Genomic DNA, 26,854 nt, shown 5'->3' on the forward strand with positions numbered 1-26,854 from the left:
AATGCATTTTTATTTAAAATAATTTACGTTCAAATGGCTCTCCTGTGAAGTAGTGACCTGCGACATATGACTAGTTTCTTGAAACAGGTCACATTTTCTCAAAATGTATTTTTCCCGGATTGACACTTGACTAGCAAATTCAGACAATCCAATCTGAGAAAGAAACATGTGAATCTACGATGCTCACAAGGTCTTTTTTTGATAATGGCCAGTCAAGGAAGAAGTGGGCAGAGTCAGGGGAAACCAGCATATGATTTTAATTTAACCTTTATTTAACTATGCAAGTCAGTTAAGAACAAGTTCTTATTTACAATGACAGCCTACTGGGTTAACTGCCTTATTCAGGGGCAGAATGACAGATTTTTACCTTGTCAGCTTGGGGATTTGATCCAGCAACCTTTCTGTTACTGGCCCAACACTCTCACCACTAGGCTACCTGCCTCCTCTACACTCTCACCACTAGGCTACCTGCCTCCTCTACACTCTAACCATTAGGCTACCTGCCTCCTCTACACTCTAACCATTAGGCTACCTGCCTCCTCTACACTCTAACCATTAGGCTACCTGCCTCCTCTACACTCTAACCACTAGGCTACCTGCCTCCTCTACACTCTAACCACTAGGCTACCTGCCTCCTCTACACTCTCACCACTAGGCTACCTGCCTCTACACTCTCACCACACTCTCCCACACTCTACACTAGGCTACCTGCATCCTCTACACTCTCACCACTAGTCTACCTGCCTCCTCTACACTCTCACCACTAGGCTACCTGCCTCTAACCACTAGGCTACCTGCCTCTAACCACTAGGCTACCTGCCTCCTCTACACTCTAACCACTAGGCTACCTGCCTCCTCTACACTCTCACCACTAGGCTACCTGCCTCCTCTACACTCTCACCACTAGGCTATCTGCCTCCTCTACACTCTCACCACTAGGCTACCTGCCTCTAACCACTAGGCTACCTGCCTCTAACCACTAGGCTACCTGCCTCCTCTACACTCTAACCACTAGGCTACCTGCCTAACCAAACAAGATTCAAACAGAAGATGGCAGTAGATAAAGATACCAATGAATTTACACAAAATTGAAGGTAAAATAATATTTAAAAATAAATAGTAAACCATCCATGTAAAAATACTGTGTTATTAAGAGTTGACGTGGGAGTGGCTTATGAATTTTGTGAACTAGCTATCTCAGCCAGTTTGTTAGCTACATAAAGCAGACATTGTTCAGCGATACCGAAAGTCTGAACGGCCATTTTGTGTGAAAGAGGTGTCTTCAGCTGACTGATCTCAGTATTTGGCCAAATTATTTTTTTTTAGACCTGCCATGCATACAAGTCTGTCTGTCTCGGTTTGTAGAGTCATATTGTGTCTGCATTTAAAAAAATGACAAATAATATTTTATGTAACTGGTTGTGTGTCTAGGAGCTGGACATTGCTTCATCTGAAAGTGTGTGTGTACATTTTGTATGGAAATAATGATTATGAAGGTGAATAAACCACTATTGCTCTACAAACGAATGTAAATGTATTATTTGTAGTTACTGTATGTACAGTACAAGATTGATTTTAAAAGCTTTTAATATTCTCTCCACAGAAAATACTGTCATAACAAGGTAAAAACAATGACAATGAAGTTTATGATAGATTGTTTACACTTCACACATTAGTAAAAACACAAAAATGAAACAATTAATAAGAAACGTTGAATCAAGAAGAACTATTTCCTTAAATTTGAGTCAAAATTGTGCTATAACTTTGTGATAAAAACAATGAAACAAATATATTTTTAAAAATCTAGCAAACTTATACTAAGTGTATATAAATGAATTGAATTTATTTGCGTAACAGACATATGAAACAAAATGTACTTGCTGTAAAAAATGTATAACCTTGTAGCATCATACCCAAGAACACTCGAGGCTGTAATCGCTGCCAATGGCGCATCAACCAAGGTCTGAATACTTATGTAAATGTACATTTCAGTTGTTTAGTTTTTTGCAAACATTTCTTAAAAACAGTTTGTTGTGTTCAGGTCTTCTTGGTTCTGGTTTTGTTGTGTTCAGGTCTTCTTGGTTCTGGGATTGTTGTTTTAAGTTCTTCTTGGTTTGGGGTTTGTTGTGTTCAGGTGTTCTTGGTTTTGTTGTGTTCAGGTGTTCTTGGTTTTGTTGTGTTCAGGTGGTCTTGGTTCTGGGTTTGTTGACTGTTCTGTAGATCTCAGAGGTGTCCTCCTCAGCTGCTTGTGCCACCGTGGGTCTGAGGAGAGAGAAACAGAAATTATGCACATCTTTGTCCCAAATGACAGCACCCTATACCCTTTATAGTGCACTACCTTTGACCAGAGCCTATAGGGCTCAGTAGTGCACTAAAGAAGGAATAGGGTACCATTTGGAACGCACTGAGAACAGTTCCTCAAACTCATCATCACATCCCTCCGTCATTATAGACAGGTCATAGCAATGAACTTGTCCATTATTGGGTTGGTAGTTTACAATATTATGGGACATCCCCCTTTTTTTAAATTTTCGCCTAAATGACATACCCAAATCTAACTGCCCATAGATCAGGCCCTGAAGCAAGAATATGCATATTATTGGTACCATTTGAAAGGACACACTTTGAAGTTTGTGGAAATGTGAATTGAATGCAGGAGAATATAACATAATAGATCTGGTAGAAGAAAATACAAAGAAAACACCAACCAGTGTTTTTTTTACCACAATCTTTGAAATGCAAGAGAAACGTCACTGTTAAATCCATCACTCTGGTTGTAATTCCGATAGAGTCCACAAGATGGCAGCAGTGTATGTGCAAAGTTTCAGATGGATAACTTGGAGAATGACTGATCCTCAATACTTTTAGTGTGAAGTCCCCAGGTACATTTGAGCAAATCGTGAAGGAGACGTTCGCATTCATATTCCATTTTTCTGCAAAGAATATCGTCAAATCTGAATGCTTGGACTTTGATTTAGCTTTCCAAGTATTAATAGCCATATTATAAGTTCAGCATCTGCAAAACAACCAGTTTTCATAACATCATAACTCTGAATATCCTTATAATTTTTGTCCAAAATTTAAAGGCATGCTGTCGTACAAGGTTAGAAGATACATTTTACAACATATATATGGTTTTTGGATACTCCCATAAAGCCCAGGTGATTGGCTATCTAGCTAGCTTTTTTGACCCTGATTGGTTCTTATTTAACAAAGGCACAGTTGTTCAAGTGATGGCCGCCCACGTGACCAAATATGGTGTCCTATAGGATATACTAGACCCCTAATGAAATAGTAAAATCTTGTTACCTTCTAGGATCTCTGAGGAATATTTACAAACGTGATTTTACTCATTCAAACAACGTTTAGGGTGAGATATTCACAGATTTTTTTCTTTACAAATTGGAAATAAAATAAAATAAATCGATATTGTGTGCTATATGGACCTTTTTAGGATATGAAAAATGATTTTATCTAACAGAACGACACTTCATGTTATTTCTGGGACCCTTGGGATGATAAATCAGAGCAAGATTTCAGAATGTAAGTATACATTTCACCTTCAGAGGTGAATTTATAAAACCTATCGCGTTGAAAAAAGGGTTTAGTTGTTAGGAGCTCTCCTCAATAAATTGGACAGTGCCGTTATATTAACAAGTTCGAAGGCTTTCAGTCGATATAAGACACTTCTATGTACCGACATTTGTTGTTACTCTAAAATCTGTGATCTTGATATAATGCGCTGCATGATTTACAACTGTCCCGTTGACGGAACACCGATCCTTAAGAAGTTGAATATGACATCACTAGGGGTCACTGTTTTGGTGATTGATGACATCTACTACAATAAGCCGCAGCATATGAACGACCTTAATGCAGAATATGCTCACCGGGTGGTAGCACTGAGGGGGTTGAATTTCACAGCAGTGTACTGGACATCTCTGTCCTGTTTCTGGGGTTGAGGCAGTTGGACGATGGAGCACAAAGCTCTTCCTGGTTTTTGGAGTGAGAGACGTGGACGCTGGTGTAGTGAACGTCATCCTGACTCGACGGTGACTGCTGTCTCTGCTGCATGGCCATGTTGTCATAAAGGAGAGTAGAGTCTCCCTGATGGGGAAAGAGTATAGACAACATGAGTAGAAAAATAATACACAGTTCCACAAAGTATACACAGTCATCACAGTCATCTTCTGATTCCAACGGACTCACCTGTCCCTCGTCTGCTGTGTCTCTGGTTTCTATTGAGGTGGATTTGGATGCCTTCTTCCTGTTTTGGACATTCATTTATTAATGATGAATGAAGTTAGTAACAAATCAGAGTGTTAAAAAGCTAAATGTTCACTCACCTGAACCACATGAAGCCAGAGAGACAGAGTATGAGAACCAGAACAACAATTATGATTCCTACAGCTGCAGTCTTAATTGAGGTATGTTTCCCTATAATAAAATATGAATGATATGAGTACATGGTATGTTGTAAACTGAAAAGAAAATCACATTAAAGGCTTGGGAATATAAGCCAACACAAAAGTCAAGTGTAATAAGCCAAATTTAGATTAGATTGTAACATGTAATTGTGTATTTTGCATATTGAAGATGAACCTTTACCTGCTACAATGATCCTCAGAGCTGTAGAGTTCTCAGATGCTATTTTATTCCTGGCCTCACAGTAGTAATGTCCACTGTACTCAGAGCTGATGTTAGTGATGTTGTAATTCTGTCCTGACAATACTGGTGAGGTTACATTCTTCTTGTACCAGGTGTAATTCTGCACAGGTGGGTTGGCATCACTGCTGCAGGTCAGAGTTACTGAACTGCCCTCCACTATTTCACCAGAGGGACTGACTGATACTGAGGTGTTCTTTGGGCCATCTGGTGGACAGTATGAACCAATACAGTGTTTTAAAACAGTGTTTTACATGAGGAGGATTATGGAACTTGGAGGTAAACTCAGCAAAAAAAGAAACGTCAGCTCACTGTCAACTGCATTTATTTTCAGCAAACTTAACGTGTAATTATTTGTATGAACATAAGATTCAACAACTGAGATTCATAAACTGAACATGTTCCACAGACATGTGACTAACAGAAAGGGAATAATGTGTCCCTGAACAAAGGGGGGGTCAAACTCAAAAGTAGTAGTCAGGATCTGGTGTGGACACCAGCTGTATTAAGTACTGCAGTGCATCTCCTCCTCATGGACTGCACCAGATTTGCCAGGTCTTGCTGTGAGATGTTACCCCACTCTTCCACCAAGGCACCTGCAAATTCCCGGACATTTCTGGGGAGAAGGACCCTAGCCCTCACCCTCTGATCCAACAGGTCCCAGACGTGCTCAATGGGATTGAGATCCGGGCTCTTCACTGGCCATGGCAGAGCATTGACATTCCTGTCTTTCAGGAAATCATGCACAGAACGAGCAGTATGGCTGGTGGCATTGTCATGCTGGAGGGTCATGTCAGGATGAGCCTGCAGGATGGTTACCACATGAAGGAATAGGATGTCTTCCCTGTAACGCACAGCGTTAAGATTGCCTGCAATGACAACAAGCTCAGTCCGATGATGCAGTGACACACTGCCCCAGACCATGATGGACCCTCCACCTCCAAATCGATCCCACTCCAGAGTACAGGCCTCGGTGTAACGCTGATTCCTTTGACGATAAAAGCGTATCTGACCATCACCCCTGGTGACACAAAACCGTGACTCATCAGTAAAGAGCACTGTCTGGTCCAGCGACAGTGGGTTTGTGCCTACAGGCGACGTTGTTGCCGGTGATGTCAGGTGAGGACCTGCCTTACAACAGGCCTACAAGCCCTCAGTCCAGCCTCTCTCAGCCTATTGCGTACAGTCTGAGCACTAATGGAGGGATTGTGCGGTCCTGGTGTAACTCAGGCAGTTGTTATTGCCATTCTGTACCTGTCCCGCAGGTGTAATGTTCGGATGTACCGATCCTGTGCAGGTGTTGTTACACGTGGTATGCCACTGCGAGGACGATCAGCTGTCCGTCCTGTCACCCTGTAGTGCTGTCTTGGGCGTCTCACAGTACGGACATCGCAATTTATTGCCCTGGCCACATCTGCAGTCCTCATGCCTCCTTGCAGCATGCCTAAGGCATGTTCATGCAGATGAGCAGGGACCCTGGGCATCTTTCTTTTGGTGTTTTTCAGAGTCAGTAGAAAGGCCTCTTTAGTGTCCTAAGTTTTCAGAACTGTGACCTTAATTGCCTACCGTCTGTAAGCTGTTAGTGTCTTAACGACCATTCCACAGGTGCATGTTCATTAATTGTTTGTGGTTCATTGAACAAGCATGGGAAACAGTGTTTAAACCCTTTACAATGAAGATCTGTGAAGTTATTTGGATTTTTACGAATTATCTTTGAAAGACAGGTTCCTGAAAAAGGGACGTTTCTTTTTTTGCTGAGTTTATTCTATGAGTGAAATATAAAGATGTGTGATTCTCTCATCAAACGATGAGATGGTTAGGTGTACTTACACTGAACATCTACAGAAATTGTAGAAGAGTTGAGACCTCCATATTCATTCTCAGCCTCACAGTAATATTCTCCACTGTCCTCAGAGTTAATGTTGGTGATGAGGAAGGTGTTTTCAGATCCTTTCAGTGAAGCTCCATTCTTCTTGTACCAGGTGTATTTGTCCACAGGTGGGTTGGCATCACTGCTGCAGGTCAGAGTCACTGAACTGCCCTCCACTATTTCACCAGAGGGACTGACTGACACGGAGGTGGTCTTTGGTTTACCTGATAGAAAGATGAATGTCCCAAAGTGGTAGTGTCACAATACTTTCATTTTGAGTTTTTAAAATATATCTGTTAAACCACACGAGTACAAGATGGAGAGGATCTGCAGTACTTACACAAAACTTTTAGAGGAACAAGCTTTGATCTTTTGCAACCAACTTCATTCACTGCCAGACAGTAGTATTCTCCTCTGTCCTCAGGGCTGATGTTAGTGATCCTGTAACTCCATCCAGAATGTCTCATTGAGGTTTCAGCTCCATTCGTCTTGTACCAGATGTACATCTGCACAGGTGGGTTGGCATCACTGCTGCAGGTCAGAGTCACTGGACTGCCCTCCGTTATTTCAACAGAGGGACTGACTGACACTGAGGTGTTCTTTGGACCGTCTAGTAAATCATTTTTAAAAAATACATTAAGGCCTAGATTCTATGACATCTGCGGTAGCCGACACCTGCATTGCGGTTGTTTTGGCGGTGTCGTAGTTGGAACTGCATTAGAGCTGTCAAATACACAAGTAAATCTGGGCACTATACCTCAAGAGCACATTGTCATTGGCTGCACAGAGTCGCATTAAGGGAAATCCCATGCAGTTTTGTTTACAAGTTGGAACACTGGAATATGAGATGTAATCTACACCTCAATTAGGCTGATAGAAATTATCATTATTTTAATTCATGATTTTAATTTGAGCATCATTATTTCTATATTGCCATTCTCGTTGTGAACTTCTAATGGGAGTGGGATGGGTATGTCTTCATGATAATGATCAAGACCAGCTGGGATGGGTATGTCTTCATGATAATGATCAAGACCAGCTGGGATGGGTATGTCTTCATGATAATGATCAAGACCAGCTGGGATGGGTATGTCTTCATGATAATGATCAAGACCAGCTGGGATGGGTATGTCTTCATGATAATGAACAAGACCAGCTGGGATGGGTATATCTTCATGATAATGATCAAGACCAGCTGGGATGGGTATGTCTTCATGATAATGATCAAGACCAGCTGGGATGGGTATGTCTTCATGATAATGATCAAGACCAGCTGGGATGGGTATATCTTCATGATAATGATCAAGACCAGCTGGGATGGGTATGTCTTCATGATAATGATCAAGACCAGCTGGGATGGGTATGTCTTCATGATAATGATCAAGACCAGCTGGGATGGGTATGTCTTCATGATAATGATCAAGACCAGCTGGGATGGGTATGTCTTCATGATAATGATCAAGACCAGCTGGGATGGGTATGTCTTCATGATAATGATCAAGACCAGCTGGGGTGGGTATGTCTTTATGATAATGATCAAGAGCAGCTGGGATGGGTATGTCTTCATGATAATGATCAAGACCAGCTGGGATGGGTATGTCGTCATGATAATGATCAAGACCAGCTGGGATGGGTATGTCTTCATGATAATGATCAAGACCAGCTGGGATGGGTATGTCTTCATGATAATGATCAAGAGCAGCTGGGATGGGTATGTCTTCATGATAATGATCAAGACCAGCTGGGATGGGTATGTCTTCATGATAATGATCAAGACCAGCTGGGATGGGTATGTCTTCATGATAATGATCAAGACCAGCTGGGATGGGTATGTCTTCATGATAATGATCAAGACCAGCTGGGGTGGGTATGTCTTTATGATAATGATCAAGAGCAGCTGGGATGGGTATGTCTTCATGATAATGATCAAGACCAGCTGGGATGGGTATGTCTTCATGATAATGATCAAGAGCAGCTGCTCACCAATTAGACAGCTACAACGCAGTTACACCTCCGACACCGCCAAAACATCAGCTATGTGAGTGTCGGCCGTTGCCGATTAACACTGATTGAATATAGGACTAACAGCCTTATGCTCTGCTTCAGGACCAATGCCGTTCAAATGGTTGATACATTTTAGATGTTAGTTCCTCCAATATTCCAACACTGATCTGTACTTTACTCACATTTCACATCAATGTCGATATACTCAGACCTCCCTGTCTTCATCCCATTCCAGGCCTCACAGTAGTACTCTCCAGTGTCAGACGACTGGATTTGGTTGAAGACATGTTGTGGTCCTGTCATACTCTGATTGTCACCTCCATTCTTCTTATACCAGGTGTAACTCTGCACAGGTGGGTTGGCGTCACTGCTGCAGGTCAGAGTCACTGAACTGCCCTCCACTATTTCACCAGAGGGACTGACTGACACTGAGGTGTTCTTTGGGCCATCTGGTGTAAAAAGAAACACGAGTTCAGTCAGAGAACTATCCAAAAGATTATTCACTTACATAAAACAGTAAAATAAAGAGATTTGGGCTTTGATATGGTTTAGGATTAATGCAAATTATTGAATTCATTAAACTGATTCCAACATTCCAACACTGATCTGTACTTTACTCACATTTCACATCGATGTTGATTGACTCAGACCTCCCTGTCTTCATCCCATTCCAGGCCTCACAGTAGTACTCTCCAGTGTCAGATGACTTGATTTGGTTGAAGACTTGCTGTGGTCCTGTGTTCCCGTAGGAGACAGACTGATAGCCAATCTTCTTGTACCAGGTATAACGCTTCACAGGTGGGTTGGCATCACTGCTGCAGGTCAGAGTCACTGAACTGCCCTCCACTATTTCACCAGAGGGACTGACTGACACTGAGGTGTTCTTTGGGCCATCTGATAAAAGACCATTATAAATTCCACAAATTAACTTTTAACAAGGCACAGCTATTAATTAATTGAAATGCATTCCAGGTGAATACCTCATGAAGCTGGTTGAGAGAATGTCAAGATTGTGCAAAGCTGTCATCAAGGCAAAGGGTTGCTACTTTGAAGGATCTCAAATATAAAATAAATGTTGATTTGTAAAAAAAGAATTAGGTTACTAAAATATTCCATATGTGTTATTTCATACTTTTGATGTCGTTACTGTTATTCTACAATGTCGAAAATAGTAAAAATAAAGAAAAACCATGGAATGAGTAGGTGTGTCCAAACTATTGACTTGTACTGTATATTATCTTTTTCTTTCTGAAAACATTAGATTTACCAAATAAGGTAAACCAGTAGATTTTACAGGTTAGTTAGAAATAATGACATTAACATTGTGAAAATACATATTCAGAAATGTGTATATTAAAATGTTTTTGACTCATCATTATTTAAGCAGTTTAAGTATTACCAAAATGTTAAAGATGTACGTACACTGAACGTCCACAAATACAGGGGAAGAGGTGAGACGTCCATATTTATTCTCAGCCTCACAGTAATATTCTCCTCTGTCCTCAGAGATGATGTTAGTGATGCTGTAACTCTGTCCTGATGCTTTTGGTGAGGTTACGTTCTTCTTGTACCAGGTGTATTTGTCCACAGGTGGGTTGGCATCACTGCTGCAGGTCAGATTCACTGAACTGCCCTCCACTATTTCACCAAAGAGATTGGTTGACACTGAGATGTTCTTTGGGCCGTCTGGTGTAAAATAAACATTAGTTCAGTCAGAGAACTATCCAAAAGATTACTCACTTACATATAACAGTAAAATAAAGAGATTTGGGCTATGATATGGTTTAGTATAATTCAGTTAAAATGATTGATTTCATTAAACTGATTCCAACACTGATCTGGACTTTACTCACATTTCACATCGATGTTGATTGACTCAGACCTCCCTGTCTTCATCCCATTCCAGGCCTCACAGTAGTACTCTCCAGTGGCAGATGACTTGATTTGGTTGAAGACTTGCTGTGGTTCTGTGTTCCCGTAGGAGACAGACTGATAGCCAATCGTCTTGTACCAGGTGTAACTCTGCACAGGTGGGTTGGCATCACTGCTGCAGGTCAGAGTCACTGAACTGCCCTCCACTATTTCACCAGAGGGACTGACTGACACTGAGGTGTTCTTTGGGTCATCTGACAAAGGTCCAATATAAAGTCATTAACATCTTGGTTATAGTATTATCAAATCAAACTGTATTTGTCACGGCTTTCTGAAGAGATTAGATTGAGTGAATAAGGTAAACCAGCAGATTTTACAGGTCACTTAGAAATAATTACATTCACATTGTGAAAATACATATTGACAGATGTGGATGTTTTATAGTAAAAATGTTTCTTGATTTATCATAATTTTTGCAGTTTACAAGTATGAGGAAAACGTTAAAGATGTACTTACACTGAACGTCCACAAATACAGGGGAAGAGGTGAGACGTCCATATTTATTCTCAGCCTCACAGTAATATTCTCCTCTGTCCTCAGAGATGATGTTAGTGATGCTGTAACTCTGTCCTGATGCTTTTGGTGAGGTTACGTTCTTCTTGTACCAGGTGTATTTGTCCACAGGTGGTTTGGCATCACTGCTGCAGGTCAGAGTGACAGAGTTGCCCTCCACTATTTCACCAGAGGGACTGACTGACACTGAGGTGCTTTTGGGAGCATCTGGTAAGGAATAATGTGTGGAGGGGGTTATCATGTGACAATAGTGCAATCAAGACCTTGCATCAGTTATCAGACGAATCAAAGATAACATGACATTGACAGGTCAGAGAACATTAACTAGTCAAAACATTAAAATAAACACATTTGGAAAGGTGCTTTACGTGACCAACCAGATGCTAAACACTGGTTGTCTACGCGTCTCAAGACTGTGTTTGCCCATTGCACTAAAAGCTAGGTATTAGCGAATGGTTGTAAGCTTCAGGTGAGGGTTAGGCTTCTCATTATGCAAGCGTAGTTCACTGAACCACGTCCACTTTATATTCCATAGGTCTCCACTCTTCTGGGAAGGCTTTCCAGTAGCTGTTGGAGTTTTGCTTCCATTCAGCCACGAGAGCATTAGTGAAGTTGGGCACTGATGTTGGGGGATTAGGCCTGGCTCACAGTCGGCATTTCAATTCATCCCAAAGGTGTTCGATGAGGTTGAAGTCAGGTCTCTGTGCAGACCGGTCAAGTTCTTCTACACCGATCTCGACAAACCATTTCTGTATGGATCTAACTTTGTGCACGTGGGCATTGTCATGCTGAAACAGGAAAGGGCCTTCCCAAACTGTCGCCACCAACTTGGAAGCACAGAATCATTTTGAATGTCATTGTATGCTGTAGCGTAAGAATTTCCCATTCTGTGAGCTTGTGTGGCCTACCACTTCGCGGCTGAGCTGTTGTTGCTCCTAGACATTTCCTCTTTACAATAACAGCACATACAGTTGGCCGTGTCAGCACTAGCAGGTCAGAAAGTTGACAAACTGACTTGTTGGAAAGGTGGCATCCTATGACGGTGCCACATTGAAAGTCACTGAGCTCTCCAGTAAGGCCATTCTAATACCAATGTTTGTTTTATAAACCTTTCAGCAATGGATGTGGCTGAAATAGCCAAATTCAGCAATTAGAAGGGGTGTCCACATACTTAAGCATATATAGTGTATGTAGGGTTAAATTTAATAAGAAACGGGATAGAAAATACACAGTAGCAGCAGCGAATGTGATGAGTCAAAAGACTGCAAAAACGGTCAATGCTGATAGTCCGGGAAGCTATTTGGTTAACTACAGTATTTAGGAGTCTCATGGCATGTGGGTAGAAACTATTCAGGGTCCTGTTGGTTTCAGACTTGGTGCATCGGTACAGCTTGCCATGCAATAGCGATGAGAACATTCTATCACTAGGGTGACCAGAGTCTTTGATCATTTTTAGGGCCTTTCTATGTCACTGACCGGTATAGAGGTCCTGAGTGGCAGGGACCTTGCAGTTGGATGCCAAGCAGTTACCATACCAAGCAGTGATGCTGCCAGTCAAGATGCTCTCAATGCTGAAGCTGTAGAACTTTTGGAAGATCTGAGGGTCCATGACAAATCTTTTCATTTGTCGTGCCTTCTTCAAGACTGTGTTGGTGTGTGTGGACCATGTTAATTACTTACAGTGATGTGGACACCTAGAATTTTGAAGCTCTTGACCCTCTCAACTACAGTACAGCCCCGTCGATGTGGAAGGGGCGTGCTCGGCAATTCATTTCCTGTAGTCCACGTTCAGCTTATTTGTCTTGCTCACATTGAGGGAGAGGATGTTGTCCTGGCACCACACTGCCCAGTCACTAATCTCCTCCCTATAGGCTGCCTCATCGTCGTTGGTGATCGGGCCTAACACTGTTGTGTCATCAGTAAACTTAATGCTGGCGTTGGAGTCGTGTGAGGCCATGCAGTCGTGGATGAACAGGGAGTACAGTAGGGGACTAAGCACTCACCCATGATGGGCCCCTGTGTTGAGGCGGATGGCGGCTGTGTTGCTACCTACCATCACCACCTGGGGGCGGCCCGTCAGGAAGTATACAATCCAGTTGCAGAGGGAGGTGTTCAGTCACAGGGTCCTGAGTTTAGTGATGAGCTTGGAGGGCACTATGGTGTTGAAGGCTGAGCTGTAGTCAATGAATAGCATTCTAACATAGGTGTTCCTCTTGTCCATGTGGGAGAGGGCTGTGTGGAGTGCAATAGAGATTGCGTCAGCTGTGGATCTGTTGGAACGGTATGCGAATTGGAGTGCGCCCATTGTGTCTGGGATGTGATGTGAGTGATGACCAGCCTTTCAAAGCATTTCATGGCTACAGATGTAAGTGCTACAGGGTAATAACAATTTAGACGGGTTATTTTGGGGTTCTTGGGCACAGGGACTATGGTGGTCTGCTTGAAACAAGTAGGTATTACAAACTGGGTCAGGGAGACATTGGAAATGTCAGTGAAGACACTTGCCAGCTGGTCCGCGCATGCTCTCAGCCCCACGGCCGTCCGGCCCGCGGCCTTGTGAATGTTAACCTGTTTAAAAGTCTTACTCACATCAGCTATGGTGAGCGAGATTACACAGTCATCCGGAACAGCTGGTTCTCTCATGTATGGTTCAGTATTGCTTTCCTCAAAGCGAGCAAAGAAGGTATTTAGCACATTTGGTAGGTTCACGTCACTAGGCAGCTCGTGGCTGGGTTTCCCTTTGTAATCCGTGATAGTTTTCAAACCCTGCCACAGCCGAAGAGTGTCAGAGCCGACATAGTACGATTCGATCTTCATCCGGGACTGACGCCAGTTTGATGGCTCGTTGGACGTCGTAGCAGGATTTCTTATAAGCATCTGGATTAGTGTCCCACTCATTGAAAGGGGTGCCTCTAGCCTTTAGCTCAGTATGGATGTTGCTTGCAATCAATGGCTTCTGGTAGGGATATGTACGTACGGTCACTGTAGGGATGAAGTCGCTGGTGCACTTATTAATGAAACCGGTGACTGATGTGGTAAACTCCTCAAAGTTATCAGATTAATCCTGAAACATATTCCAGTCTGTGCTAGCAAAAAAGTCCCGTAGCTTAGCTTCCGCTTCATCAGACCACTTTCGTATTGAGCGCGTCATTGGAACTTCCTGTTTGAGTTTTTTATTGTAAGCAGGAATCAGGAGAATAAGAGTTATGGTCAGATTTGCCTAAAGGAGGGTGAGGAAGAGCCTTGTATGCATTTCTGTGTGTGAAGTAATGGTAACATAGAGTTGTGATGCCTCTAGTTGGACATCACCAGCCATGAGAAACTTCACCTCTGGATGGTCTTTTTCTTGTTTGCTTATGGCCCTATACAGCTTGTTGAGTCCGGTCTTAGTGTCAGCATCGGTTTGTGGTGGTAAATTGACAGCTACGATAAATATTGATGAAAACTCTCTTGGTAAATAGTATGGTCTGCAGCTCGGGGTATTCTAACTCAGGGGAGAAAGACTTCCTTAACCTGTTGCTTCTACTCGGGACGCTTGCGTCCCAACTAGAGCTCTGGAAATGCAAATGCGCTACGCTAAATGCTAATAGTATTAGTTAAAACTCAAAAGTTCATTAAAATACACATGCAGGGTATCGAATTAAAGCTACACTCGTTGTGAATCCAGGCAACAAGTCAGATTTTTAAAATGCTTTTCGGCGAAAGCATGAGAAGCTATTATCTGATAGCATGTAACACCCAAAAAGACCCACAGGGGACGTAAACAAAATAATTAGCATTTCGGCGTTACACAAACCGCACAATAAAATAGAAAACATTCATTACCTTTCACCATCTTCTTTGTTGGCACTCCTAGATGTCCCATAAACACTATTTGGGTCTTTATTTCGATTAAATCGGTCCATATAAAGCCTAGATATCGTTATATGTAGACTGTGTGATAAACGAAAAAAACATTGTTTCAAAACGTAACGTCATTTTTTAAAATTCAAAAAGTCGACGATAAACTTTCACAAAACACTTCGAAATACGTTTTTAATGCAACTTTAGGTATTAGTAAACGTTAATAAGCGATAAAATTCATCAGGAGGCGATGTAAAGATCATTAGCTGTCCGTCTGGAAAAATGTCCGGCTAGAAACTCAACGAAAATATCCGGTCCTAGACCATAGGAGATACGGTGCCCTGCATGTGTTTGACCAAGAAAAAACTCGAAGGGAAATGACAAGACTCTAGACACCGTGTGGAAGCTGTAGGTACTGCAACCTCAGTCAATTAATTGTGGTTCACCTTTATCAATGGGTTCAAGTAGCGCATGGATATATTTTCCCATTTTCAGTGATCAGTTTTTCCTGTGCTTTTGATGTAAATGCCGTTCTGGTAAAGCCACAGCAGTGATTTAACCAGTTTTATAAACGTCTGAGTGTTTTCTATCCACACAGACTAAGCAAATGCATATACTATATTCCTGGCATGAGTAGCAGGGCGCTGAAATGTTGCGCGATTTTTAACAGAATGTTCAAAAAAGTAGAGGGTCGACTTAAGAGGTTAACATTAGAGAACACATACCAGCTGTTGTTAACAAAGACACACCCCTCCCCCTTTTCTTACCCGAGGCTAACATTCAAACACTGAGCTACTCTCATGTTTTACTCACATTTAACATCGATGTCTAAAGATGGAGACCTGTCCGTACTAATTCCATTCGAGACCCAGCAGTAGTACTGTCTAGTGTCAGATGACTTGATTTGGCTGAAAACCTGCTGTGATTCTGTGTTCCCATAGAAGATACTCTGATAGACACTTCCATTCTTGTACCAGGCATAACTCTGCACAGGTGGGTTGGCATCACTGCTGCAGGTCAGAGTCACTGAACTGCCCTCCACTATGTCACCAGAGGGACTGACTGAAACGAAGGTGCTCTTTGGGCCATCTGGTGTAAAAGAAACATGAGTTCAGTCAAATAACTATCCAATAGATGATTCACTTACACAAAACATTCAAAGGAACCGATGTTGGCTATGCTATGCTTTATGGATTCATTTACATTTAAACTGATTCCAACATTTCAACATTGAGTTGTACTTTACTCACATTTCACATCGATGTTGATAGACTCAGACCTGTCTGTCCCCAAATCATTCTGGGCCTCGCAGTAGTACTCCCCAGTGTCAGATGACTGGATGCGACTGAAGACATGCTGTAGTTCTGTGTTCCCATGGGAGAAAGACTGATAGTGGGCTCCAATCTTCTTGTACCAGGTGTATTTGTCCACAGGTGGGTTGGCATCACTGATGCAGGTCAGAGTCACTGAACTGCCCTCCACTATTTCATCAGAGAGATGGATTGATGCCCGTGTGTTCTTTGGGCCATCTGAATGACAGAACGAGTGTAAGCACATGCAGTAAGGACCTAAGTGATGATGTTATTTAGTAAAGAATACAATAAAAATCCTCACATTTGACAGTGAGAGTCTCTTCAGGTGAGTGGAGATCCTCAAAGCCTTCTACAGAACAGGAGTATCTGCCTGCATCCTCACTGCTGACTGGGTTGAGGATCAGACTGTTATTTTGGTTGGTGAGGCGCTGGCCTAACTTGTACCAGATGTAGGAGGGGTTGGGGTTATCAGTCAGAGTACAGACGGTCCTACAGTCCAGTGTCACTCTCTGTCCCTCAGTCACTGTGGCAGGAGTCATCTCCACCTGCAGACCTGAAAGATTGTGAATAAGGAGTAAATTACATATTTTCTCTGGTTATTTTCTCCTGTTATTGGACCAGATAAATACAACATAAATCCGTTAATGTATACAGTCTTAGAAAAACAGGGTTCTTCGACTATCCCCATAAGATAACCCTATTTTGGTTCCAGGTAGAACCCTTTTCCGTTTCAGGTAGAACCATTTTGAGTTCCATGTAGAACCCTTAGGGTTCTACATGGATCCCAAAACTGTTATTCAAAGGGTTATCCTATGAGGACAGCCAAATAACCTTTTTAGGTTCTACATAGCACCTTTTTTTCTAAGAGTGTAGAGTATAAAGCACACACCTGTGGCAGACAGAGTTGTTCCAGAGAAGGTGTATCCCCATTCTGCATGAACTGTTTTAAATCTGAACTTGTACTCAGTTGAGTCTCTTTCCCTCAGGTCTGTGATTGTTAGAGTGGAGTCCTTGTCTGTTTGTCGATGGTACTTCACACGATCTGCATACTCTGGGTCCTGGCTCAGATCGTTAGTTACACCAGTCTCCCATTTGCTGAACCAGGATACTTCTGTGACGTTATGCCAACTGGGATGTGTGTAAAAGCACGATATGTCCACTGTTGACCCTTTCAAAGCACAGATACTCTGATGGGTGTAAGTCACATTCATACAGCTCTCACCCCGAACACCTGAAACAAAATGTAGCTGATCAATTCCTGAAACGATAATGAGGCTAAATGTTTTAGATGCATTGGACAGGTTCATTTAAAATTCAAATTAAATATAGACATATATCTACACTCAGAAATAAAGGTTTAGATATGTTGCTAAAAGGGTACAAACACGTGTCTCTGGGGTGGTGCCCTGTAAAGTGTACAAACACATGTCTCTGGGGTGGTGCCCCACGTGTCTCTGGGGTGGTGCCCTGTAAAGGGTACAAACACATGTCTCTGGGGTGGTGCCCTGTAAAGGGTACAACCACGTGTCTCTGGGGTGGTGCCCTGTAAAGGGTACAACCACGTGTCTCTGGGGTGGTGCCCTGTAAAGGGTACAACCACGTGTCTCTGGGGTGGTGCCCTGTAAAGGGTACAAACACGTGTCTCTGGGGTGGTGCCCTGTAAAGGGTACAACCACGTGTCTCTGGGGTGGTGCCCTGTAAAGGGTACAACCACGTGTCTCTGGGGTGGTGCCCTGTAAAGGGTACAACCACGTGTCTCTGGGGTGGTGCCCTGTAAAGGGTACAAACACGTGTCTCTAAAGGGTACAACCACGTGTCTCTGGGGTGGTGCCCTGTAAAGTACAAACACGTGTCTCTGGGGTGGTGTACAACCACGTGTCTCTGGGGTGGTGCCCTGTAAAGTGTACAACCACGTGTCTCTGGGGTGGTGCCCTGTAAAGGGTACAAACACGTGTCTCTGGGGTGGTGCCCTGTAAAGTGTACAACCACGTGTCTCTGGGGTGGTGCCCTGTAAAGTGTACAAACACGTGTCTCTGGGGTGGTGCCCTGTAAAGTGTACAACCACGTGTCTCTGGGGTGGTGCCCTGTAAAGTACAAACACGTGTCTACAAACACGTGTCTCTGGGGTGGTGCCCTACAAACAAACGTGTCTCTGGGGTGGTGGTACACGTGTCTCTGGGGTGGTGCCCACGTGTCTCTGGGGTGGTGCCCTGTAAAGGGTACAAACACGTGTCTCTGGGGTGGTGCCCTGTAAAGGGTACAAACACATGTCTCTGGGGTGGTGCCCTGTAAAGGGTACAAACACGTGTCTCTGGGGTGGTGCCCTGTAAAGGGTACAAACACGTGTCTCTGGGGTGGTGCCCTGTAAAGGGTACAAACACGTGTCTCTGGGGTGGTGCCCTGTAAAGGGTACAAACAAAGGGTACAAACACATGTCTCTGGGGTGGTGCTTTTAGTTACAGGTGGTGATGATACGTTTGATACCATAGCTCCGAGGCATGGTGTAAAGAAACAGCTACAAACACATGTCTCTGGGGTGGTGGTGTATTTGCCCTGTAAAGGGTACAAACACGTGTCTCTGGGGTGGTGCCCTGCCTGTATCACTTTATCAGAAGCACATGATCTCTGGGGTGGTGCCCTGTAAGCTCCTCCTTTGTGCTTTTAGTTACAAACCTTGGTTTAGAAACAGCTACGCGGTGAACAACCACCAGCACATGTTAGTTTGGTCGTCGAACAACCACCAGGTTAGTTTGGTATTGGTTTGGTAGAAGACATAAAGGCTACACTGCATATGCTGTATGGGGTGTGGGGCGTCAGCAACAATCATTTAGCTGCTCTAAATCATTTGGACCAGCAGGTGCCACCAGTGTACCCTCTGTTTATCAAAGACTTGATTTATGAAACTATTTTTGACACAATTGGCTGAAAAACCTCAATGCTTCAGGAACCTTTGTTTCCCCATGACTAGTTATAGACGGGTGGATTTAGGTGTAGGCGACATAGGCAGCCGCCCGGGGCAGCATTTTGCTGGGGGGGTTACGGGGAACCCGCACAAAAACAAAATAACAAAAAGGATCATTGGAATGGTGATATTTGAGCGATCTGTTTTCTATCCCTCATTTGCACGTCACGTCAATGGTATCATGTCACCGTGTGGGACTGTGGGTCAATGATATCATGTCACCGTGTGGGACTGTGGGTCAATGATATCATGTCACCGTGTGGGACTGTGGGTCAATGATATCATGTCACCGTGTGGGACTGTGGGTCAATGATATCATGTCACCGTGTGGGACTGTGGGTCAATGATATCATGTCACCGTGTGGGACTGTGGGTCAATGATATCATGTCACCGTGTGGGACTGTGGGTCAATGATATCATGTCACCGTGTGGGACTGTGGGTCAATGATATCATGTCACCGTGTGGGACTGTGGGTCAATGATATCATGTCACCGTGTGGGACTGTGGGTCAATGATATCATGTCACCGTGTGGGACTGTGGGTCAATGATATCATGTCACCGTGTGGGACTGTGGGTCAATGATATCATGTCACCGTGTGGGACTGTGGGTCAATGATATCATGTCACCGTGTGGGACTGTGGGTCAATGATATCATGTCACCGTGTGGGACTGTGGGTCAATGATATCATGTCACCGTGTGGGACTGTGGGTCAATGATATCATGTCACCGGGTGGGACTGTGGGTCAATGATATCATGTCACTGTGTGGGACTGTGGGTCAATGATATCATGTCACCGTGTGGGACTGTGGGTCAATGATATCATGTCACCGTGTGGGACTGTGGGTCAATGATATCATGTCACCGTGTGGGACTGTGGGTCAATGATATCATGTCACCGTGTGGGACAGTGGGTCAATGATATCATGTCACCGTGTGGGACTGCCAAGAAGTTTCCTTTCATTTGAGAGTTTGTCTCTTAAATCCTTTGTTGTTGTAATGAATTATTTACAGTCATGTTTCTTTCCATATTTTAGATAACTTGTATAAAAAAACATGTTATGACACTGTCAGGAAGCATTACGACCATCCTGTGTCACTTGGATGAAGAAAATACACTTTATGACACTGTCAGGAAGCATTACGACCATCAGAATCATATAAGCCAGATAGGCCTGTCACGTACATGCCCTTATATCAGTCATCAGTCAAAAGAGGGTGTCTTATCCTGCTCCTGCATTCATCCCAGTCATCAGCAACAGAGCATTGGGTTAGGTGCATGTCTGACATCAATAGATGCGCAATCACAATGATAATTTAATATGGTCAATATTTATTTTTTGATAAAGTAAAGTATTTCCGATTATTGTACCTTTATATATGAAATATGGCGTACAAAAATGTATCAATAAACTCTTTATCCTCACAGGTACCCCAAAAGGTACCTAACAGTACCATGTGAGATCATTATGTGTACCTTTGAAAGTACATTATGTGTATTTTTATATTTTTGTACCCCAGGGAAAAATACTGTATCCTTATTTTCTAAGAGTGTAATTTCTATTTAATTTGTCCCTTCTCGTTGGCCTTAAATGATTGATACTTGTTAAGTAGAGAACTAATTGCATTCACACTCACACACTGCTGGAGCTTGGATATCCTCATGGCTTTTTACAGCACAGGAGTAACTGTCTGAATAAGAATTATTGACAGAGTATTGCAGGGAAGTAGACTCATCTAGACGTTGTCCGTTCCTGTACCAGATGTAGGTGGGGTTGTCAGTCAGAGTACAGGTGGTGCTACAGGTCAGTGTCTTCTGTCCCTCTGTGTCAGGAGTCACCTTCACCTGCAGGTCTGAATGAGGAGAGAATAAAAACACAAAAGAACAACCCTCAATATTTCCACCTCATTTGTATTTCTGTAACCTTTATTTTACTAGGCAAGTCAGTTGAGAACAAATTCTTATTTATAATGACACCAGGGAACAGAGGTTAACTGCCTTGTTCAGGGCCAGAACAGATGTTTTACCTTGTCAGCTCAGGGATTCGACCCAGCAACCTTTCAGTTACTGGTCTAATGCTCTAACCACTAGGCTACCTGCCACCCCAATGCTACAAGAGATAAAGTAGCTACACTATAGAATAATGTTATGTAAATATAGTACTACCAGTAAATCATAATGTTCTGTAATACTACCAGTATATTATACAATTCTGTAAGTGTAGTATTACCAGTATATCATAATGTTCTGTAAGTGTAGTATTACCAGTATATCATAATGTTCTGTAAGTGTAGTATTACCAGTATATCATAATGTTCTGTAAGTGTAGTATTACCAGTATATCATAATGTTCTGTACGTGTAGTATTACCAGTATATCATCATGTTCTGTAAGTGTAGTATTACCAGTATATCATAATGTTCTGTAAGTGTAGTATTACCAGTATATCATAATGTTCTGTAAGTGTAGTATTACCAGTATATCATCATGTTCTGTAAGTGTAGTATTACCAGTATATCATAATGTTCTGTAAGTGTAGTTTTACCTGTGACAGACAGAGTTGTTCCAGGGAAGCTGTACCCCCATCCTGAGATCTGTGTGTTGAATCTGAATTTATACTCAGCTGAGTCGCTCTCTCTCAGATCCGTGATTCTCAGGGTGGAGGGAAGGCTCTCCAGGGCCCGACCTGCATACTCTGGGTCTCTGGTTAGGTCCTCAGGGGCCGACTTATCACTTCTAAACCAGAATGTTGTTTTGATCGGATGATAACTGGAATAAGTACAGGATATGTCCACTGATGACCCCTTCAAGGCACAGATACTCTTGTCAATATAAGTTACTCTGTTGCAGCTCTGATCCTGAACACCTGAAACATAATGACAAGAGGACATTACTTATACAATCATGAGCTGCAATAATCCTGTGTTAGTTATGTTAGATAACTGTGAGGACTGTTTAGGAGACAGAATAGATATACTTGAAAAGTTCTACTAGAATACTGAGTTGAATCCATACTCACACACTGCAGGAGTGTGGAGATCCTCATTGGATTTTACAGCACAGGAGTAGCTGTCTGCAGCATCAGGGTAGACTGAATAGGGAGAAGTGTTGTCAGTTACTATCTGTCCGTTCTTGTACCAGATGTAGGTGGGGTTACCAGTCAGAACACAGGTGGTGCAAGTCAGTGTCTTCCACGCTGATACAACTGAATAAGGAGTCACCTTCACCTGCAGATCTGGAGGAGATCACAACACATTACAACCATTAGTCATCTGACATCTTTTCTAGTCACATGACATTTATTCTTTGAAGACAAAACACTACAATTTCCATAACTAAATTGACAGAAGAATATCACTGTACCTGTGACAGACAGAGTGACTCCAGGACTGCCAGTAAATCTCCCTCCAGTCTGATCTGTTATAAATCTGAACATGTACGTAGCTGAGTCACTCTCTCTCAGGTCTGTGATTCTCAGAGTGCAGTCATTCTTGTTATCTTTATGATACGTCACACGAGCTTTGTAGTCTGCGTCATCACTCAGACTAACAGGATTCCCCTCAGCATCATTTTTAGTGAACCAGAAGGTTGAAGTGACGATATAACCACTGGGATATGTGTAAGAGCAGGACATCTCCACTGTTGACCCCTTCAAGGTACAGATACTCTGAGTGGTGTATGTAACACTCCAGCCATCCTGACCCAGTACCACTGAAACACACAGTCACACAACACAAGGATATTACATTAAGCAAAGGTCTATTGGCTTACACTGACAGTAGGGTTTGTCCACACTTTGTTGCCGTCCTGTAGTTTCTGAGTTAAGTGTGAATGGAAACCACACATAAGCATCACTCAGTGAGGAGTGAAAGATAAATGACTAACAGACGATGTCACTGAACACAACAGAATAACATTAAGATAACATTACTAAAACATTATGAATGAGACCATACCTGCTACAGACCAGAGAAAGACCACCAACACACTTCCTGCTGTTCTCAAGGCCATTGTTGCATCTCCCACCCTGCAGTCTTAGAAACATAAACAACAACTCACTCTATAGCTGGTGAATAACTCCACCTGATCCATTAAACCAGTCCAGGGTCCATATTCACAAAGTGTCTCAGAGTAGACTAAGAGTGCTCATCTAGGATCTGTTCCATTTTTTAGATCATTATTATATGGACCAGTGGGACCTGATCCTAGATCATCACTCCTCTGAGACACTTCATGATACTGACCCTGATGTAACAACCTAAACACAGGTCAAAACTAAACAACATGTTAAATTATTCAGTAAGTCGTACCATGTGATTTATGGCTAAAACATCAAATAATAACAATGATAATAACAATAACATTTAAAAAAAACTAAACTATATAATATACTGTAGCGTACTTACAGAGTGAAGGGGAGAGGTATTGTACAGTGAGTCAACTTACTGGTGTAGCAGGGCATAGAAACAAGAAGTGTGAGTTCTGTGGTTGATTGACACATTTATAAAGTAGCCTAGTCAGGAATTTAAGACAATAACACGCATCAACAGCATGTCAGAAAAAAAGATGTACTGTATTTTATGTATCTAATTATAAAATGTGACCACATAGCTAGTTGCATTTCTTCATTTGTGCCTAAAAAAAAATTCAAGAGGGAAAATGCAGCCCATTTTCAATGTGGTCTTTATACAGATCCAATACAATGTGCTGACTGGAATGTACATGGTTTCTTAACCCTCATACTACCGACTGGGGTCATTTTGACCCCAGAGGCATGTTTTTTATCATAGCCCGTTAATTACATTCTTCACATTTTTTCATGCCTATGTCAATAAACGTGTTCTTAATACATCTAAAACATTGTTTAGGGTTTCTGTATCAATATGGAATTTTGAAAAGTTTGACCCTGTGCAAAAAACACCAATTCCGCCCATATTAATTGGAGTGGACCTGTATCAGGGATTTTGATCACATAGACAGATCATCTGCAGAGATATGCCTCCCCATGTACTCTCCTCAGATCATCTGCAGAGATATGCCTCCCCATGTACTCTCCTCAGATCATCTGCAGAGATATGCCTCCCCATGTACTCTCCTCAGATCATCTGCAGAGATATGCCTCCCCATGTACTCTCCTCAGATCATCTGCAGAGATATGGCTCCCCATGTACTCTCCTCAGATCATCTGCAGAGATATGCCTCCCCATGTACTCTCCTCAGATCATCTGCAGAGATATGGCTCCCCATGTACTCTCCTCAGATCATCTGCAGAGATATGGCTCCCCATGTACTCTCCTCAGATCTTCTGCAGAGATAGATATCAGATCATCTGCCTCCCCATGTACTCTCCTCAGATCATCTGCAGAGATATGCCTCCCCATGTACTCTCCTCAGATCATCTGCAGAGATATGGCTCCCCATCCTCAGACTCTCCTCAGATCATCTGCAGAGATATGGCTCCCCATGTACTCTCCTCAGATCATCTGCAGAGATATGGCTCCTCCTCAGATCATCTGCAGAGATATGGCTCCCCATGTACTCTCCTCAGATCATCTGCAGAGATATGGCTCCCCATGTACTCTCCTCAGATCATCTGCAGAGATATGGCTCCCAGATCATGATACTCTCCTCAGATCATCTGCAGAGATATGGCTCCCCATGTACTCTCCTCAGATCATCTGCAGAGATATGGCTCCCCATGTACTCTCCTCAGATCATCTGCAGAGATATGGCTCCCCATGTACTCTCCTCAGATCATCTGCAGAGATATGGCTCCCCACTCTCCTCAGATCATCTGCAGAGATATGTACTCATGTACTCTCCTCAGATCATCTGCAGAGATATGGCTCCCCATGTACTCTCCTCAGATCATCTGCAGAGATATGGCTCCCCATGTACTCTCCTCAGATCATCTGCAGAGATATGGCTCCCCATGTACTCTCCTCAGATCATCTGCAGAGATATGGCTCCCCATGTACTCTCCTCAGATCATCTGCAGAGATATGGCTCCCCATGTACTCTCCTCAGATCATCTGCAGAGATATGGCTCCCCATGTACTCTCCTCAGATCATCTGCAGATCATCTGCAGAGATATGGCTCCCCATGTACTCTCCTCAGATCATCTGCAGAGATATGGCTCCCCATGTACTCTCCTCAGATCATCTGCAGAGATATGGCTCCCCATGTACTCTCCTCAGATCATCTGCAGAGATATGGCTCCCCATGTACTCTCCTCAGATCATCTGCAGAGATATGGCTCCCCATGTACTCTCCTCAGATCTTCTGCAGAGATATGGCTCCCCATGTACTCTCCTCAGATCTTCTGCAGAGATATGCCTCCCCATGTACTCTCCTCAGATCTTCTGCAGAGATATGGCTCCCCATGTACTCTCCTCAGATCTTCGTTTTCTGTAAACCACTTATCATATGTGTAAAAAAAAGGCCAGCCCTTTCAATCTGATTGGCATTCAGGCCTGTCAATCACCCTCACATGTCAATCAATCAGGGCTCTTGGACGTATTCCAGGGATCCGCACCCGACAACTCAAATTAGAGCTTGTATAAAATGCTGTCCATAGAGAAGGATAGAGGCCTCTAGTGGCCAAAAGGCTGTGTTAGCATGGGCAGTGCCATTTTAATGTAGTCAACTGGATGTGACTTTGGCTGATCCCTCCTGGTGACCCAGTTAGAGTCATGTCCAACCAGGTCATCAGAAGGGATCAGCCAATCGTGAAAAAAAATGGACTACTTCAAAATGAAGATAGCCTCAATGGCGCTGCACATGCTGTCACAGATACTGTAATGGCACAGATACAAAGATGCAAGAAGAAGAGAGTGCAAAAAGAAGAAAGTGTTGTGCTGAGGGACTGTTCACATGCTGTTTCCTAACCCAAGTGTTGTGCTGAGGGACTGTTCACATGCTGTTTCCTAACCCAAGTGTTGTGCTGAGGGACTGTTCACATGCTGTTTCCTAACCCAAGTGTTGTGCTGAGGGACTGTTCACATGCTGTTTCCTAACCCAAGTGTTGTGCTGAGGGACTGTTCACATGCTGTTTCCTAACCCAAGTGTTGTGCTGAGGGACAGTTCACATGCTGTTTCCTAACCCAAGTGTTGTGTTTGTCAATTGGCAGGCCCTAGAGAGTATGCCCAAAATTACATGCCAATTGACAAACACAACACTTGGGTTAGGAAACAGCATGTGAACTGTCCCTCAGCACAACACTTGGGTCTAGGGGATATTCGGTGTGATGAAACTGAACAAAAATATAAACGCAACATGTAAAGTGTTGGTCCCATGTCTCATGAGCTGAAATAAAAGATCCCAGAAATGTTCCATAAGCACGAATAAGCTTATTTTTCTCAAATGTTGTGAGCAAATTTGTTTACATCCTCATTAATGAGCATTTCTCCTTTGCCAAGATAAGTCATCCATCTGACGGGTGAGGCATATCAAGAAGCTGATTAAACAACATGATCATTACACAGTTGCACCTTGTGCTGGGGACAATAAAAGGCCATTATAAAATGTGCAGTTTTCTCATACAACACAATGCCACAGATGTCTCAAGTTTTGAGGGAGCATTCAATTGGCATGCTGACTGCACGAATGTCCACCAGAACCCGTTGCCAGAGAATTTAATGTTAATTTCTCTAACTTAAACTGCATCCAACGTTGTTTTAGAGAATTTCAACTGGCCTCACAAGCACAGACCAGGTGTATGGCGTTTTGTGGGCGAGCGTTTTGCTG

The 26,854-nt window shown here is 43.0% G+C and overlaps 1 protein-coding gene across 2 annotated transcripts; it reads right to left on the reverse strand.

Annotated features, from left to right (window-relative positions):
- Nucleotides 1-1,569: 1,569 nt before the first annotated feature.
- On the reverse strand, nt 1,570-23,570 carry LOC115118524 (sialoadhesin-like). Of its 2 annotated transcripts, XR_010458652.1 has the most exons (23): nt 23,513-23,570; nt 23,063-23,140; nt 22,470-22,817; nt 22,126-22,341; nt 21,652-21,972; nt 20,744-20,959; nt 17,030-17,371; nt 16,442-16,693; nt 16,078-16,356; nt 15,641-15,916; nt 10,928-11,191; nt 10,393-10,665; nt 9,962-10,225; nt 9,161-9,433; nt 8,722-8,988; nt 6,876-7,145; nt 6,496-6,759; nt 4,609-4,872; nt 4,347-4,437; nt 4,210-4,267; nt 3,891-4,107; nt 2,709-3,016; nt 1,570-2,262 (listed from the first exon to the last, which is right to left on the reverse strand). XR_010458652.1 is itself a non-coding variant. In XM_065001037.1 (22 exons), exons 2-21 carry the CDS (start codon nt 23,115-23,117, stop codon nt 3,919-3,921), a joined length of 4,782 nt encoding a protein of 1,593 aa, XP_064857109.1. In that variant the 5' UTR covers nt 23,118-23,140; nt 23,513-23,570; the 3' UTR covers nt 1,570-2,262; nt 3,891-3,918. The 2 variants fall into 2 exon arrangements, 1 of the variants encoding a protein (XP_064857109.1); XM_065001037.1 differs by lacking the exon at nt 2,709-3,016.
- Nucleotides 23,571-26,854: the final 3,284 nt, after the last annotated feature.

The sequence above is a fragment of the Oncorhynchus nerka genome, linkage group LG15 (assembly GCF_034236695.1).
Source record: "Oncorhynchus nerka isolate Pitt River linkage group LG15, Oner_Uvic_2.0, whole genome shotgun sequence".
In the NCBI taxonomy this organism is placed as follows: Eukaryota; Metazoa; Chordata; class Actinopteri; order Salmoniformes; family Salmonidae; genus Oncorhynchus; species Oncorhynchus nerka.